At 41.2% G+C, this 18,110-nt stretch overlaps 1 protein-coding gene across 3 annotated transcripts in view; it reads right to left on the reverse strand.

The window, feature by feature from the left end:
• The window catches only part of EML1 (EMAP like 1), a 155,265-nt gene that overhangs the window by 77,593 nt on the left and 59,562 nt on the right, over positions 1-18,110 (reverse strand). For 2 of the 3 annotated variants that reach the window (XM_064292984.1, XM_064292986.1), the window contains exon 1: positions 12,998-13,370. In XM_064292984.1, the coding sequence (XP_064149054.1) occupies positions 12,998-13,244 (247 nt within the window). In that variant the 5' untranslated portion in view covers positions 13,245-13,370. Of the gene's footprint in view, positions 1-12,997; positions 13,371-18,110 lie in introns of those variants that run through there. The other variant, XM_064292985.1, reaches the window with a different exon arrangement.

Genomic DNA, 18,110 nt, shown 5'->3' on the forward strand with positions numbered 1-18,110 from the left:
TGCTATAAGAAAAATGAGTCCCTAACTTCTAGATGAAACTAAGACAGGAGACATTCTGCTGGTTTATAAAAGGGGTGTGTGTGCGTGCGTGTTAAATAACATTTAATTGTTCCTAGGGGCAGAACACAGCTTGTTTTTAGAACAGGTTCATTGGGAGGAGTAGCAGGATGGCTGAATTCCCCCTCAGGGGAGAATACTTTAAAGAGCAAGGACTTTTGAGTCAGACAGGACTAGGCTCATTCCTCTCTCAGCTGCCTAAGTGGCCTTGGATAAGTCACTTAACTTTTCCAAGCCTCAGCTTCTTTGCAGGGTGGCTGTGGGGATTAGGAATCACGAAGTTTCTGGGGTGTGAGAGTTCTAAAACTGACTCCATCTTAGCTTTTGCTTATTTCCCCAGCAACCTTCAAACCCTTAGTCAGACTCAAGTACACAATAAAGGATTTCCCCTGCAACCATCAAACCCTTAGAGGGAATTAAGTACAGAACAAAGAGAATGTTTTTCTCTGTGATTAAACTACAGATATGGAAAGAATGTTCCTAAGGAAGGGTCTTGACAGAGGACTCTTATCAGGAATCCCCGCAGCAGCCCTCAGGAAATGTTTTAAGATAATTAACTTGCGACCACCCTGTAAAGCCAGAATGCTCCTTAGAAGCATTGTTTTCTCACATACTTTGGACAGGTTATCAGGAGGGATCAGTCCCTGGAGAAGGACACCAGACTTGGTAAAGCAGAGGGTCAGTGAAAAAGAGGAAGACCCTCAACAAAACAGACTGACACATTGGCTACAACAACAACGGGCTCAAGCATAACAAGCGTGAAGATAGCGCAGGACCAGGCAGTGTTTCCTTCTGTTGTGCATAGGATCGCTATGAGTCAGAACCAACTGAAGGACACCTAAGGACAACCCAACAACCCTGTAAAACCTCCCCTTAGTCACGTATTTAAACTAAACTAGGCTGCATTCATGTTTCCAACCAATCACTGTAAAGGTCCCCTGCTTTGCGTTGTCCTGCCTCCTGCTGACCTAATCTTACAACTTCCAATTAGAATATTGTATTTTACCTGATAAATGTGCCTCTGCGACTCCACCATTTTGGAGTGTTTGGTTTCCCTTTGCGAGAACAGACAGGTCCCTGGTTTGAGTACGCATTCTCACTCACGAATGCCAGCATGGTGCCTGACACTACTGTAGTCACTCAAGAAATGATAGTTATCATCCATGGCTACATCCAGAAGATGAAATGCCCTGTTATTTCCTTTTTGGACATCAGGGTGTGATTTTAGTATCCTGAATGCGATGTGAAAGAATTAAATGTAGCACATGAGTTATTATCAAGAGGTAGCTGGGGCCAAATCAGATAACATGAGTGCCCTGGGCTGGATCCTGGGCACAGGGAGTTAGGATAAGACCACAGAACAGGTTCTCATCCAGAAAACCGGTGCTTCTCGCACTCAGGCCGAGGCAAATGGTCGGAGGCAGTAGACTGTAGGGGAGGGACTCAGACCAGGGAGTCAGAGCCAGGGCGCAGTCACAGCTGTGTCACTGACTGGCAGTCGGACTACAGGGCAGTCCCTCTGGGCCTCATTTTCCTTATCCGTAAAGGGTTTAGTCTACAAATCTTTTTTTTTTTTTTTAATTTCTTTATCGTAGGTGAAAATACATAAAACAAAACATAAACCAATTCAACAATTTCTACGTGTACATTCAGTGTCTATAAATCTTTTTAAAGCTATCTCCCTGCTCTGAAATCTATGATCCTATTTCACGTGAGATGAATGTCCTGAAAAACCATGTTTGTATTTAACTCAGTGTTGAGTTTCTATGCAAGTTACCCACTCTGCATAAATCCACTGAGACAGACCCACGGATTCACCAAAAGTGAAGAAAGAAGGGAGAAGGGCAATGGAGCTGATGTCAACAGGCTCCTTGGCTGGATACGCACAGTGTCTGAGTGTCCTAATGCTGCTGTAACAGAAAGACCACAAGTGGGTGGCTTTAATGAACAGAAATTTATTTTCTCACAGCTCAGGAGGCTAGAAGTCCAAATTCAGGGCACCAGCTCTAGAGCAAGGCTCTCTGATTGTTCTGGGGGAAACTCCTCGTCTCAGCTAATCTAGTGTTCTCTGCATTCCTTGGAAACCTCCAAGTGGCACTGTTTAACCCCCTCCCCCTCATCTATCTATCTAACTGGCTTCTCTGTACCTAATCTGCTCTTTTTATATCTCAAAAGTGAGTAGGTTTAAAACACACCCTATACTGATACGACCTCACTAACACAACACAGAAAACCATATTTCCAAATACGATTACATGTACACATATAGGGGTTGGGATTCCAGCACACGTTCTGGGGGACATAACTCAATCCACAACCTACAGTTTCCAGTAATATGTACGGTATTTCCAGTCAGCAATTTCCTACTACTCTTCATACCTTTTCTTATGAGATCTCCATAAACTACCCTGAGTTCAGGTCCCTGCAAATTAACCCCCCAGTTTGGTAACAGAAAATCTCCGGTTCTGGGGATTCAGGTCTCAGGTCTGAAAACACCCGTAGTAAAGCCTGAAATGAATTTTTTCTTCCATCTCTCTAAACAATAGGTTCGTTATACCCACACTTCAAGAGATACTATCCCTGACAGTGTATTTCTGAAACTACCGTTGATGCAAACATAGAAATGCAAGTATAACAAGTCAAATCTACTAATGCATACCACAATATTATGATATGGATGCAGAATTATAATCTAAGGATGAGGAAACACTTTGAACATCTACCATATTAATAACTCAATGCACAATATTTTATATGTAAAACTTCCCGTTAGGTTTAGAAACAAGTTTAATTATTCAAAGCACAGTTATTGTCATTATGTGTAAAAACCCAATGTTTAATTTTAGCATAGCATCTGACCATTATGAACTTAGAGTACCCAATTATTTATTTCAAAATTTAAAAGAGACCATGTTTGGGATTAGAGAAGGCAACGTGCTTCAGCTTCCCGGTACGCGGGCACGTAAGACAAAGCAGATAATGACATAAGTGCAGGGAAGCGTCCTATCATGACTATTGCCAACAGCCGGCACGATGACAGATGCGTTTAGCTTGGATCCAGCAATCCCACTTCTAGGAATCGATCTCAGAGATATATTGGCATAAATACGAAACGATATATACACATGGCCAATGATTGCAACACGAATTTGTAAAACGAAAATGATGGTACAGCCTTGTAATAGGAGTCCTAAGCAGCTCTGAAAAGTAATGAGGAAGAGCCATATACCGCAATGGAACGCTCTCCAGGACATATTGTTAAGTGAGAACAAGGCACAGAACGGTGTACAGAGTATGCTACTTTTTATCTAGGAAAGGGGGAGGGATATTTATATATGCTCACATGTGTATAAAACCCAGTTACACATATATTTTCAGGAAAATGGTTACCTGTAAAAAAAAGGGTGGCAACAGGGTACAGAGGACAGGGGTGGAAGCTAACTTTTTCCCAATCCACTTTGGTTTATTGAGTTGGCTTTGGAGTCATGTAAATGTTATACATAATTATATGACAAAATTAAATTTTAAAAAATTCCTAAAAATTGATAGAAAATGAAACAAGTCTAACTTACCAAGGGAAGAATTAACCACACACAGAAGAATTATCTCACGTGATTTAACTGGTGATCCTTAACGGGATATAGGTTTAGGACAAAAAGAATTGTAGGAATTTCTTAAACATTTTCAGTACATACATAAGTCAGTAACAAAGGTGTTTATTAAATGACTATCAGGATATAAGTCTTATAGGTTATATATGTACTGTACCATTACACACCTGGCAGCACAATCGCTTCGTACACAAGAGATGGGAGATACACGTGGTGCGTGAGGGAAGCTGTTGCATTTATTACGGCCAGTTATGTCCCCTACATCCTATTCTCTGACCAAGATTTCTGAAGTCTACTGTAGGAGCCCTGGTCGCATAATGTTTAAAAAGTTCGGCTGCTAACTGAAAGGTTGGCAGTTTGAACCCACCAGCCAGTCCACAGGATAAAGATGTGGCAGTCTGCTTCTGTAAAGATTTACAGCCTTGGAAACTCTATGGGGCCGTTCTACCCTGTCCTACAGGGTCACAGGGTCACTATGAGACAGAATCGACTCGACAGCAAAGGATTTTTTTTTTTATAATCTTATGGGACCACAGGCATATATGTGGATGTCGACCGAATGGACGTTATGTGGCTCACGACTGTGTATTAAACAATACCACAGGTATGCAATCAGCCGAGTCGGTAAATGCTACCGCACAAACCAACCATTTTCTTTAAAAATAAGTGGAAGAAAAAGACAAGGGAGGGAAAACTTTTAATTAAAAAAAAAAACAAACTTGGGACGTATCAACATTGTCATTTGTCTGGTCTGTCCATTTGCTAATCCTTAAGAGAGATCAAAAGACAGGGAAGGTGGCACTTCTTTAAAAACTAAATGTAAAACTAGCCAGTACTGTTCGCCCTGAAAAGGACCTTGAGAAAGCCACCGAGAGGAACTGCCAAATTCTGATCCTTTCCTAGTGGGTTCACTTGGTTCAATGGGAACACTGCAGAACGGCAGTGACCACTCGTGCTGCGTCTGCGTCTCTCCACAGTCAACTTCGGCATCAAGTTCATGAGGTGCAGGCTTGTTGCTAGTCTGGGTGGAGCAAATGGCGGGTAGAGCCATCCTGATGTGTGCGTATCGTGCTGTTTTTCCTTCAGAGGGGCTGCATCTCAATGAAAGCGTCCAAGCAGGGGGTGACAGACAGTGCCACTAGACAATACCTGCCCGTTACTTTCTGACATCCCACTGGTGGGTGCCTACCTTTTGCCGAGGTCGGTATACCTAAGTGTGAAGCCAAGGACTGGATGCTCGACAGAGAAACAAAGGATTGCAAAGATTTCATTTAGGAACAAAAATATTTAGAAAAAATCTCTATACACTTTTGTCAACTTTGAAACATGTATTTTCCCTTAAAAGCATGTGTCTTTGCCGCCAAAGTCTTGTTGCAGGCTGTATTACGGAGGAATGAAATCAGATCATTACTTTGAAGCTTTATTTAATGACTTCCTAGGCCAGACATCTGAAGACCTACAGCAGATTTTAAATTCTCTTATGTTATTTTTAAAAGATTCTGCAATTATAAAAATGTAGATGAATCAAGCTTTAATATGCTGCTTTTGACAGGTAGTTGAGGGTGACCTTTGTAGCACGCTTATTTATTTGAATTCTCAGGGTTTAGTAGTATAAGAATCTTGCAACATTAAAATTTGACATAATAGAAATACGTGAGGGGCGAAAAAAGTCATAAATGGACTGACTGCAAAAGCCATTTATTGACAACCCAAATGTCTATCGACTAATGAATAAAGAAGATGTTGTCTATCCTTAGAATAGAATACTATTCGACAGTAAAAAGGAACGGAGTACTGATACATGCTACAGCATGTATGAAGCTTGAAAGCATTATGCTAAGCAGAAGAGGACAGCGACAAAAGACCCCAGATTGTATGACCCCATTAATATGGAAAGGCCACCATGGGAAATCCACAGAGACAGAAAGCAGATTGGGGGGGGGCGAGAGGAATGGGGAGTGACCGCCAACAGGCAAGGCTATCTTTTGGGAGTGATCAAAAAGGCTCTAAAATTTGATAGTGGTGATATCTGTACAACTCTGTGAATATTCTAAAAGCCGATGACCTGTATGCTTTAGAAGGGTGAATTTTACAGTATGTAAATTTTGTCTCCATAAAGCTGTTACTCTCAAGAAGTCACTTATTACACAACTGGGGAAATCGAATGTTGATTTGATATTAGATTATATTAAGGGATAATATGAATTTTTAAGCATGATAATAGTCTTGTGGATTTTCAAAAAGAGAGTCTTTATATCTTAGAAACACATTCTGATGTATTTATAGATAAAATGATACTACGCCTTAAATTTGCTTTAAAATAATCCAGTGTGGGGTGAGAGGAAGTTGGGGGGATAATAAATAAAATGAAATTGACCACACGGTGATAACCGACGAAGCAGGTCAAAGATACTCTTCTCTCTACTTCTGTATATGTTTGAACTTTTCCATAACTTTAAAAGCAATCTTCCTTAGCTTCTGAAAAAAACCAAAATACATCTACTAACCCTCTTCTACAAATCACTACAGAACACCTGTCTAAATGGCGGAGAGCAACTGATGAGAAAAAGACCGAGAAACTACAGCACATTCTGTCTGAAAGAAAGAGGAAGTTATTTTCTATAATTCATGAATCTCTAAGGAGAAAGTACAGTAGATAAGAGAGAGAGATTTTTAAAAGCTGCATCTGAATTTTGGTTAAGCAAGATAAAGAACTAAGTTAATTATTAATCAGTTTCATTCACAGTAAAGAGCTTAAATTTTTTCATTTGTTTGTTGTACCTAACCCAGAGCCATCGAGTCGATTCCGACTCATAGTGACCCTATAGGACAGGGTAGAACTGCCCCATAGAGTTTCCAAGGAGTGCCTGGTGGATTCGAACTGCCGACCCTTTGGTTAGCAGCCATAGCACTTAACCACTACGCCACCAGGGTTTCCCCTTGTTGCACCTAGCTAATAAAATTTGTGAAGGGGCCACAACATAGTGTTTCACACAGTGACGATCTGAATATGCTCCACTGTATCTGGGACACTTTGCAAATCAAGCTTCGATAAAAGAAACTCTATCTCAAGTCATTGATTTGACTTGTCTCATTTCAAGTTATTAATTTCTTAAGCATTTGGTTGATCTGAGTAACGCTAATCTAAACAATACCATTAAGAGGCAGACACAGAGAAGCAACATAGATGGCAGAATGACACAGGCTCAGAGTGAGCCAGGCCTTGAGGTCCAGTCCCAGTCTTGTCCCTAACTAGCTGTGTATCCTGGGGCAAATTATTCAGCCTCCTAGAGGCTGTTTTCTCCTTTGTAAAATGTGCGTAATAAAACCAACCTCATAGCATTGTGGAGAGATTCTACAAGTTAACAATCCAAAGTATCTATTGCAAAGTCCAGCACAGAGCCAATCAGTATACTAAACCCGTCGCCATCGAGTTGATTCCAACTCATGGTGACCCTATAGGACAGAGTAGAACTGCCCCATAGGGTTTCCAAGGAGCAGGTGATGGATTCGAACTGACAACCTTCTGGTTAGCAGTCGTAGCTTAACCATAACGCCACCAAGGTTTCTAATCAATATACAGTAGCTGCAAACATTACTTTGAATATCAGTGTTAAGTGTTACTGTTCAGAGGGTCTGCAGGCTGCTCTGACAGTGGCTGAGGAGGCCAATTTCTGAGCTTGGAGGGTTCGGACATCCTGGGGTGGCAGGACTGATTTCATGATCAGCCTCCTCAGCAGAAGCTTTTTGGTTATATTCAGTAATTACTGGAGCTATTAATATAACCAATAAAAAGTTTGCAAAAGCTAACATTAATTTTTTTTTAAAGTCAAGCTGCCAAATTACTTTCTGAACAAACAAGCAAAGTTTAAAATTAAAAACGAGACCCATTCACTGGTTAACGCCTAAGGAACACATAAGCCAGGTACATGGAACGATGACGATATTTTAATCAACATTTTACGTGTAAATCCCTGTAAGGCTCACCTAGCACCGGAACGGAAATGAGCCGTGCGTGAACACACTGGCTCTCCTGGTAATTTAACGCCAAACCACCACTCCCCGTCTGCTTGAGCACCCACGTGAGCAAACCACCACTCCCCGTCTGCTTGAGCACCCACGTGAGCAAACCACCACTCCCCGTCGGCTTGAGCACCCACGTGAGCAAACCACCACTCCCCGTCGGCTTGAGCACCCACGTGAGCAAACGCCAGCCGCCTGGACTTTCTCGTAAGCACGGCTACTGATCTCAGTACATCAGAGTGCAGATTCCGTGAGAAGAAAGAAAGGAGTCAGTTTTCAAAAATAAGTTTCTTCTGATTATTAAGAAACACACACTACAGAACATTAAGAAATCAACTAAAAGTATAAAAAAAGGAGAACCCTTTATAATCCTGACCCTCAGAAAAAAACCCACGGATAACTTTTGGTAAACTTCTTACTAATCACCTTTGCATACATTTTGCATATTTAGTGGAAATTACACAGGACATTGTTTCATATCTTGCTTCTGACACTTAACACATGAGCATTTTCCCTGTTGTCACCAATAGTTTATAAACGTTTTTTTAAAAGACTACATTTAATCCTATGGTGGTACCCTAACCTTCTAGCCCGGCCCCAACAGGTTGCTTGTCGTTTCCTTCCTGTTTCCTATCCAGCATTGCACAAGGCTGCAAGGACCCCCTTTACTATGAAGTTTGTTCTGTATCTATACTCACAACAGGGTCATTACGAGTCGGAACCCATTCGACAGCAACAGGTAATGGGTATACTCACGATACCAACGTACGAGGGTGTCTGTTCACTGCACATCACTAGCAGCGAGCACTGTCCCATCCCAACACACAACTCAGAAGAATTTAATGTTAGCAAGAGTTTTAAGGATATTGTTGTTGTTAGGTGCCATTGAGTCAGTTCCAATTCATAGCGACCCTATGCACAACAGAACGAAACACTACCCGGTCCTGCGCCATCCTTACAATTGTTGTTATGCTTGAGCTCACTGGTGCAGCCACTGTCAATCCACCTTGTTGAGGGTCTTCCTCTTTTCCACTGACCCTGTACTCTGCCAAGCATGATGTCCTTCTCCAGGGACTCATCCCTCCTGACAACATGTCCAAAGTATGTAAGACACAGTCTCGCCATCCTTGCCTCTAAGGAGCATTCTGGCCACACTTGTTCCAAGACAGATTGGTCATTCTTTTGGCAGTCCACGGTATACTCAATACTCTTCACCAACACCACAATTCGAAGGCGTCAACTCTTCTTCGGTTTTCCTTATTCATTGTCCAGCTTTCACATGCATATGATGCACTTGAAAATACCATGGCTTGGGTCAGGCGCACCTTAGTCTTCAGGGTGACATCTTTGCTCTTCAACACTTTGAAGAGGTCCTTTGCAGCAGATTTGCCCAGTGCAACGCGTCTTTTGATTTCTTGACTGCTGCTCCCATGACTGTTGATTGTGGATCCAAGTAAATGAAATCCTTGGCAACGTCAATCTTTTCTCCATTTATCGTGATGTTGCTCATTGGTCCAGTTGTGAGGATTTTTGTTTTCTTTATGTTGAGGTGCAATCCATACCAAAGGCCGTGGTCTTTGATTTCATTAGTAAGTGCTTCAAGTCCTCTTCACTTCCAGCAAGCAAGGTTGTGTCATCTGCATAACGCAGGTTAATGAGTCTTTCTCCAATCCTGATGCCCCGTTCTTCTTCATGTAGTCCGGCTTCTCGTATTATTTGTTCAGCATACAGATTAAATAGGTATGGTAAAAGAATACAACCCTGACACACACCTTTCCTGACTTTAAACCAATCAGTATCCCCTTGTTCTGTCCAAACAACTGCCTCTTGATCTATGTAAAGGTTCCTCAGAAGCACAATTAAGTGTCCTGGAATTCCCATTCTTTGCAATGTTATCCATAGTTTGTTATGATCCACACACCTAAATGTCTTTGCATAGTCAATAAAACACAGGTAAACATCCTTCTGGTATTCTCTGCTTTCAGCCGGGATCCATCCGACATCAGCAATGATATCCCTGGTTCCACGTCCTCTTCTGAATCCGGCCTGAATTTCTGGCAGTTCCCTGTCGATATACTGCTGCAGCCGCTTTTGAACGATCTTCAGCAAAATTTTGCTTGCGTGTGATATTAATGATACTGCTCTATAATTTCCACATTCGGTTGGATCACCTTTCTTGGGAATAGGCATAAATATGGATCTCTATACACTTCCATAAACTCCATTTGATTCTCTTTTATCTGTTGTATGGTAATCCAAGCTCAGAAAAATAAAATATTCCCCATCTTCCTATCTGAAGGAAACCCAAACTAAAAAGGCTAACTTTGCAGGCTGAGGTTCTCCACAGTTACGATGTTTGACAGCAGCCCACTTGTACCAAAAAAAACAGCAAAGGCAAAGGGAAAGGAGAACAGCAGAATCTGGGGAGATTATGTGGAGACTGAACAAATCCTAAGACCCAGGGCAATATCATTAGGTCATAAGGAGAACTGGATCATTAGCACAAGAATGCCAATCCCAGGGACAGGAAAATGTTACCAAGAAAAAGTGAATTCTGAGATATAGCTCCCTTTGTACAGACTATAAGGAGCCCTGGTGGCACAGTAGCTAAGTGCTTGGCTGATAAATGAAAGGTCGGTAGTTCGAACCCAGTAGATGCTCCGCAGGAGAAAGATGTGGTAGTCTGCTTCTATAAAGATTACAGCCTTGGAAACCCTATGGGGCAGTTCTACTCTGTCCTCTAGGGTCGCTGTGAGTTGGAATTGATTTGACAGCAATGGGATGGGTTATATAAACTACAGAGGAGTCCCAGTGGCACAATGGTTAAGCTCTCAGCTGTTAATCAAAAGTTCGGTGGTTCAAAACCACCAGTGGCTCCAAGGGAGAAAAGACCTGGTGATCTGCTCCCGTAAAGAATACAGCCTCGAGTTCTGCTCCGTCCTATAGGGTCGCTGTGAGTCAGAATTGACTTGATGGCACCCAACAACAATAACAGACTAGAAGGTCCCTGGGTGGCACAAATGGTTTGTGCTCAACTACTAACATAAAAGTTGGAGGTTCAAACTCACGCAGCAGCACTGTGGAAGAAAGGTCTGGTGAACTGCTTCTGTAAAGATGACAGCCAAGAAAATCCTATGGCACAGTTCTCTTTTACACACGGGGTCACCATGAGTAGGAATCGACCCAGTGGTAATGGCTTTGGTGGGTTTTTTTTTATAGCCTATGAAGCTTCCAGGTGGTACAAATTGTTAGTGCCCTCGGCCACTAACCAGAAGCCTGGAGGTTTGAGTCCACCCAGAGGAGAAGAAGAACATGCTCACTCCATTCGGGGGCTACCACCCCTCATTGGCTTTCCTGTGATCATGGTCACGCTCCGTTTCTTGTGTGCCAGGATGGCTACCACGCTTTGATTTAATTTTACCTATGAAAAGAATGCTATGAAGAAACATCTGATAACTATGAAAATTTATTTCTCTCCCAAGAAGTTTCTATGAAAATCAAAATTCGCTCCTTATCAAGAAAAGAAAACTCCTGGGCAAATCCCTTTTCTTTTAAATCTCTAAAAATAAAGACGTTGTAGAAGGCTAAAGTTTTACATAAAACAACTACTTTAAATTTACCCTTTAGGATACAGTAGTCATCAGATATATTTTTGTAAAGCTGAGTAGGTCAAGAATACCTAAAACAACCTGGTTTCCATTTAAAATAACCTAGTCGCTTGGTAAATTAGAAGGAGAAAAAGGTTACTTAAAGGACTGTCCAAAAAGTAGACATCCACCCAGCCTGTATATCCCACCTGGAGCTGGTGATACTTAGCCTGAAGGACAAAGAAATAGAGTTCTTTCAGTGGATTTGGAAAACTGTAGCCAAGCACTTGAGAAAAAAATTAACACATCCAATTACAGACAGTACCCTCTCCTGATTCCATGGAAAATACGTTAACTGTGAAATTATTTGTTCAACACAAACAAACTAAAAAGGTATTTTTAAAGGGTTATTTACATGCCCTTTAAGTTTGCCTGATCTCAAAATGTTTGAACCAAAGAAATTTTACAGTCAAAATCGGTTGTGTTTTCTAGACGTGGCCACAAGGAAACATGGTGCCACCAGAGGCTGAACAATGTATCACAGGCGGAAGTAGATACGAAGATGCTAACTAGCAGGATATCAAGTTTTATGGGGCATTTTATTTCCAAAAATTGAAGAGGTGGGTCGCTAAAAAGGTATTCCAGCCAGTTGTTGCGTCGACTCTGACTCACGGCAACCCCACGCACGTCAGAACAGAACTGCGCTCCATCGGGTTTCCAATGGCTGTGATCTTTCAAGTGTAGGTCTCCAGGCCTTTCTTCCAAGGCGCCTCTGGGTGGATTCAAACCTCTAACCTTTCAGTTAGCAGCCTGGCGTGTTAACGGTTTGCACCAGCCAGGGACTCCAAAAAAGCCTTAAATACACAGGTAAGCCACAAACTCAAACCCACTGCTGTCGAGTCAATTCCCACTCATAGAGACCCTACAGGACAGAGGAGAACTGCCGCATACGGTTTCCAAGGAGCAGCTGATGGATTCAAACTGCTGACCTTTTGGTTAGCAGCCGTAGCTCTTAACCGCTGTACCACCTGCCTCCTTTTTAGGAGCAACAAGGACAATGGTGATCTAAATTAAAAAAAGAAAAAAACCCAAGTATAGATCTCTGGACTGGGCTATGTCTTCGTGGACAGTGGAGACAGCGAAACAGAAGGCTTTGCCCAGGGGTGGACTGCCAGCTTGGAGGGGGAAAAGCTGGTGATAATCCTGGGGATTCTGAGCTCCTCAGGAGAAGGGCCAGCCACTCCGTGTCCTCACACTTGGCTCAGAGCCTCGTGTAGGGTATGTGATCAGTGAATTGGCTTGCTGTGCTGACCTGAATGGGCAGTAAAAGCTAAGAACAGAGAAAGAGATGAAGGCTATCCAGAAAGTTTCTGGGTGGAACTTCCTCCAAAAGGAGCCCACAGTTTCTTATCGCAAGCTGTCTCTGTTCTGGAGAATCTCAACCAATAATTGTCCTCAACAGTTCACTTTGGATGGTTCCTTCCTTGACCCAACAAATAAATACCCATCACCTACAAACTGACACCGCTGCGCTATACAATTCACCAACACGGTTCATCAGCAAGCCAAAAATATTGCCATGCTTGGTGTGATGATGTGGACAGAGCCAAGCTCGTTCCGTCATTATTCTAAGTTGTGATTCTGTCAATGTATCTCCCAGAGAAAGAAACTTCAGTGAAACCAGTTCTGCTCTGCCTCCTGTGGCTCTAAGATGCTCACCTTTGGTCGGTCCTTTCCTGTTAAGGACGGCCTGCTGTTCCTCGGTGATGTTCAGCCGCCGAACCACGTCAGCCAGAGCTGATTTGAGCAGCTGGATGTCATCTTCCTGCATCTGGACTCGCTGTTCCAGTGAAGCAATGCGGTCTGTCACCTCCATGCTACTTGCAGCAGAGGCGCTGTCATCTAAGGACAAGGAAAGAGCCAGGTGAGTTTGAAACGTTCCCCGGAGAAGTAGATCAGTTGGCATTTACTAGCTTTAACATAATAAAATTTAAAAACTGAAGACAAGTGCTTAAGTGCAGAAATCCTGCAAAATCTTTTACCATGAAGGAACTTCATTCTACTATGGTCTTTCCACTCTCTTTGTACTTTTCATTCTTAAACTGTGTTTTTAATTGCCTTTATGTTTTTCTAGATGTGGTCCAACTCATTTTCTCTGCCATGGTCTCAGAAAACCTCAGAAGTGGAAGGGATGTTAGAACATATCTACTTCAACTTGCCACACATTGCAGAAATCCATCCTACATGGTCTTCTAGCTCTTGTCCCAACAGTGTTGACACGTGGCTCGTATAATCCCAGGGCCACACTACCCATCAGTCAAGACTTTTACTGATGGGGTGCTCTAACAAAGCAATATGAGTGGTCAAATCTGTTTGGTAGACATACCCTTACAGTCATGGTAATCATATTTTCTTGTATAGAATCATTAATTCCCAAATCCCCGTCAAAGTCCACAAGACTCTACACAATATGACCCTTCCTTCCCTCTACAACCTCATTTTAAATCATTCTACCCTTCACTCTGCACGCTCCAGCCATCCTGGTCTCCTCTCTTTCCCATCTTACAAATCAAGTCAGTCTCTCATACAAAAATTTATATACATCTTGCTATGTACGCCTAGCTGCTCTCCCCCAATGAGACAGCACGCTCCTTCTCTCCACCCTGCACTCCCCATGTCCATTCAGCCAGCTTCTTTCTGCCTCTGCCTTCTCATCTCCCCTCCAGACAGGAGCTGCCCACACAGTCTCATGTGTCTACTTGAGCTAAGAAGCACACTCCTCACCAGTATCATTTTCTATCTCGTAGTCCAGTCCAATCCCTGTCTGGAGAGTTGGCTTTAGGAACGGTTCCAGTCTTGGGCTAACAGAAGGTCTGGGGGCCATGACCTCCAGCCTGGGTCCTTCTAGTCCAAATGAGAGTTCTTTAAAGAACCTTCCTAACAACCTTATTCAAAGCTGCCACTTTCTATCACATCAGCCTTATTTAGTTCTTTCACAGCATGCGCTATAAGCAATAACCATTTTGTTTATTGTCTGCCTCTCCTAACTAAATGTAAAAAGCATAGGAGTCACTTCTGCTTCTGGGTATAACAAAGAACCTACCATACAGCAAGCCCCTGCAGAAAACTATTATTAAACCTGGAAACAATACAAAAAGCAACCACCTGAAGGTACCAGCCAGTGAACAGAGACATACGCAGATGCTGGTGGGCATCCACACTTACTTGGAGGAGGAGAGATGGGGGAATATACAAGGAAATTCCCCTTTTCACAGCTTTTGCCTGGGGCTAAGTGCCGTCTGCATGGTGCACATGGTGGAGGTTAGGGCACATGTGGGAAATCCCATAGTCTTTTTGTTCTCAGAAACTAAAAAATGAACTCAATAACTGAATGCTGAAGAGAGAGGAGAAAACACCAGAGGGGATCCCCAAACTCTGTCTACTCAACTTCTCTGACTGACCCCTGAGTCGTGCATGCACAGAAGATTCTAGTCCTCCAGCTAAATAGAAAAGGTCAGAACTGAGACTGGAGCTGCTGCCCAAGAAACAGAGTTTGCAGTTTAAGCCCAGTCAAGAAAACTACCTGCTAAAGCGAAAGCAACAACACTCATCAGAGAAAAAAAAAAAAAAGGATACAGAATGTCCACAACTTAACATTCACAATGTCCAGGATACAATCCAAAATTATCCGACGTACTAAGGATCAGGGAACAGAACACATTCTCAAGAGAAAACAAACTGAACCCAACTCCAGGATGAACAAAACATTGGAACTAAGAGACCAAAAAATTTAGAAGATATTATGATTATCCTCAATAAGTAAACTTATTTTCAACGAATGAAAATCTCAGTAAAGAAGTGGGAAATCTCAGCAAAGAAATAGAAACAATTCAAAAGAACCAAACGGGAATTTTAGAGCTGGAAAATATATTTTCTAAAAGAAAAAATTCACTAGATAGACCTAACAGTTGAATGGACACGGCAGAGGGAAGACTAATAAACTGGAGATCGATCGATAGAAAGTCTCTGTCATGGACTGAATCGTGTCTCCCCAAAATGTGTGTCAAAGTGGGTAGGCCATGATTCCCAGGACTGCGTGCTTGTCCTCCACTTTGTGATCTGATGTGATTATCTTACGTGTTATAAATTCTAACCTCTGTAATGTTAATGAGGCAGGATTAGAGGCAGTTATGTTCATGCATGAGGTAGGAAGGAAATCTACAGGATTAGGTTGTATCTTGGGTCAATCTCTCTTGAGATATAAAAGAGAGAAGTGAGCAGAGCGGAAAGGGGCCTCATCATCACCAAGCAAGAAGAGCCAGGGACGGAGCACATCCTTTGGACCTGGGGTCCCTGCGCTGAGAAGCATGGGAAGATTGATGACAAGAATCTTCCACCATAGCCAACAGAAAAATAAAGTCTTCCCCTGGAGCTGGACCCTGAATTTGGACTTCTAGTCTCCAAGACTGTGAGAGAATAAATTTCTGTTTGTTAAAGTCATCCACTTGTGGTATTTCTGTTACAGCAGCACTAGGTAACTAAGACGGAACCCAGAATAAAGAAAAGACAGGGAAAAAAAAAAAGAGAGAGAGAGAGATTGGAAAATATTAACAGAGCCTTGGGAACCTGTTGAAGTCCCTGGGTAGTGCAAATGGTTAACTGCTCAGTTGCTGACCAAAAGGTTGGCAGTTAAATTCTACCCCAAGGTGCCTTGGAAGAAAGGCCTGATTACCTACTTCCAAAAACCAGCACTGAAAACACTATGGAGCGCAGTTCTATTCTGACATACACGGGGTTGAGGGAATCGACTCATCTGGGTTTCATTTTTGTTTTGGGGACTTGTTAGATGATATCGAAAAGTCCAACAGAAGCCCTCATCAAGGTAAATCACAGCCAAACTGTTGAAAACCAAAGACAAAGAGCAAATATTGAAAGCAGCAAGAGAAAATCTATACATCATATATGAGGGAACAACAACTTGATGTAGAGCTGACTTCTTATCATAAACCATGGAGGCCAGAAAAGAGTGAAACATCTTTAGTCAATTAAAAAAAAAAAAAAACTCAACCCAGAACTTTATATCCTGCAAAAACACACTTCAAGAATGAAGGGAAAATAATGGCATTTTTAGATAAATGAAAGGATCTATTGCCACCATATCTGCATGACAAAATATGCTAAAGGATGTTCTTCAGGCTGAAGAGAAATTGTATAAAATGAGAACTCAGATCCTAAGAAAAGAATGAAGAGCGTTAGAAATGGTAAATATCTGAATAAATTCAATGACTATTTTTCTTCCATCTTTTCCTCGCAGTGTTCTTATAAACCTTGTAACAGTTTAAGACAAAAACGATAACACTGTCTTATGGGTTTTTAATGTATGTATGTATAACTTATAACTACTATAAGAACAGATGGGCAGATACTGATCTATAAGGTTGCATGGCTTCAATATTTTACATGAAATATACATTATTAACTGTAAGAGCCCTTGAAAAGTTAAAGATGTATATTGTAACCCCTATAGAACTACTAAAGAATAATGCAAAGAATTATGGCTAAAAAGCCAACCTGGAAATTAAAATAAAATTCTAAATATATTCAAATAATCCAAAACAAGGAAAGAAAGAAGGAACAGAGGTACAAAAAAGAGACAACAAGTAGAAAGCAAAAATTAAAATGGTAAACTCAAACCTAAGATAGCAATAATTATATTAAATGTTACATTAGACGTACAAATTATAAGGCAGAGATTGTCAGAATAAATTTCAAAAAAAAAAAAAAACCCAACTATATGTTGTCTACAAGAAACACACTTTAAATACAAAGATGCAGATAGACTGAAAGCAAATGAGTGAAAAAGATATATGATGCAAACAGTAAGCATAAGAAGGCTGGAGTGGCTATATTAATATCAAATAAAGGAGATGTCAAATAAAACGTTATTACAAGAGATAAAAAGGGCCATTTCGTAAAGAAAAAGAGTCATTCTGTTAGGATGACGTAACAACCACAAATGTGTATGTGCCCAATAATAGAGCTTCAAAGTAGGTGAAGCAAAAGTTGACAGAATCTAAGGGAGAAATGATTACATAATTACAGCTGAGGATTTTAACACCCCTCTCTCAGCAACCGATGGGACAATTAATTAAAAAAAAAAAAATCAGCAAAGTCAGGATATGGAAGAAGTGAACAACATCAACCAACTGGATCTAATCAACATTGACAGAATGTTCCACCCTACCTGAGCAGAACACGTACTCTCTTCAAGTACACGCAGAACACTCACCAAGATAGAACGTATTCTGGGTCATAAAATAAACTTGAACAAACGTAAAAGAATCGAAATTATATGAAGTTTGTTCTCTGGCCACAATGGAATTAGAGAGGAAATAAATAAGAGAAAGTTTACAGCAAAATCTCCACACCCTTGGAAATTAATTAACGCTCTTCTCAAGAATCTGTGGGTCAAACAATAAGTCTCAAGGGAAATTAAAAAAAAAAAAAACTATTTTGAACTGAACAAAAATGGAAATATAAAAAAAACACATACACACAAAATGGAAATACAAGATATTAAAATGTGGGACACAGCTAAAGGGACGCTTAGAAAGAAATCTATAGCATTAAATGCTTTTATTAGGAAAAATTAGAGAGAGAAAGGTCTCAAATCAATAATCCAACCTTCTACCATAAGAAAGTTAAAAAAAAAAACGAACAAAATAATGGAGATAAGAGCAGAAATCAAAGAAATTGAAGAACAACATTTAATAAACATCAATGATACCAAACTTCATTCTTTAAAAAGATAATCAAATTGATAAAATTCAAG

This window comes from Loxodonta africana, chromosome 10, assembly GCF_030014295.1.
Source record: "Loxodonta africana isolate mLoxAfr1 chromosome 10, mLoxAfr1.hap2, whole genome shotgun sequence".
Classification (NCBI taxonomy): Eukaryota; Metazoa; Chordata; class Mammalia; order Proboscidea; family Elephantidae; genus Loxodonta; species Loxodonta africana.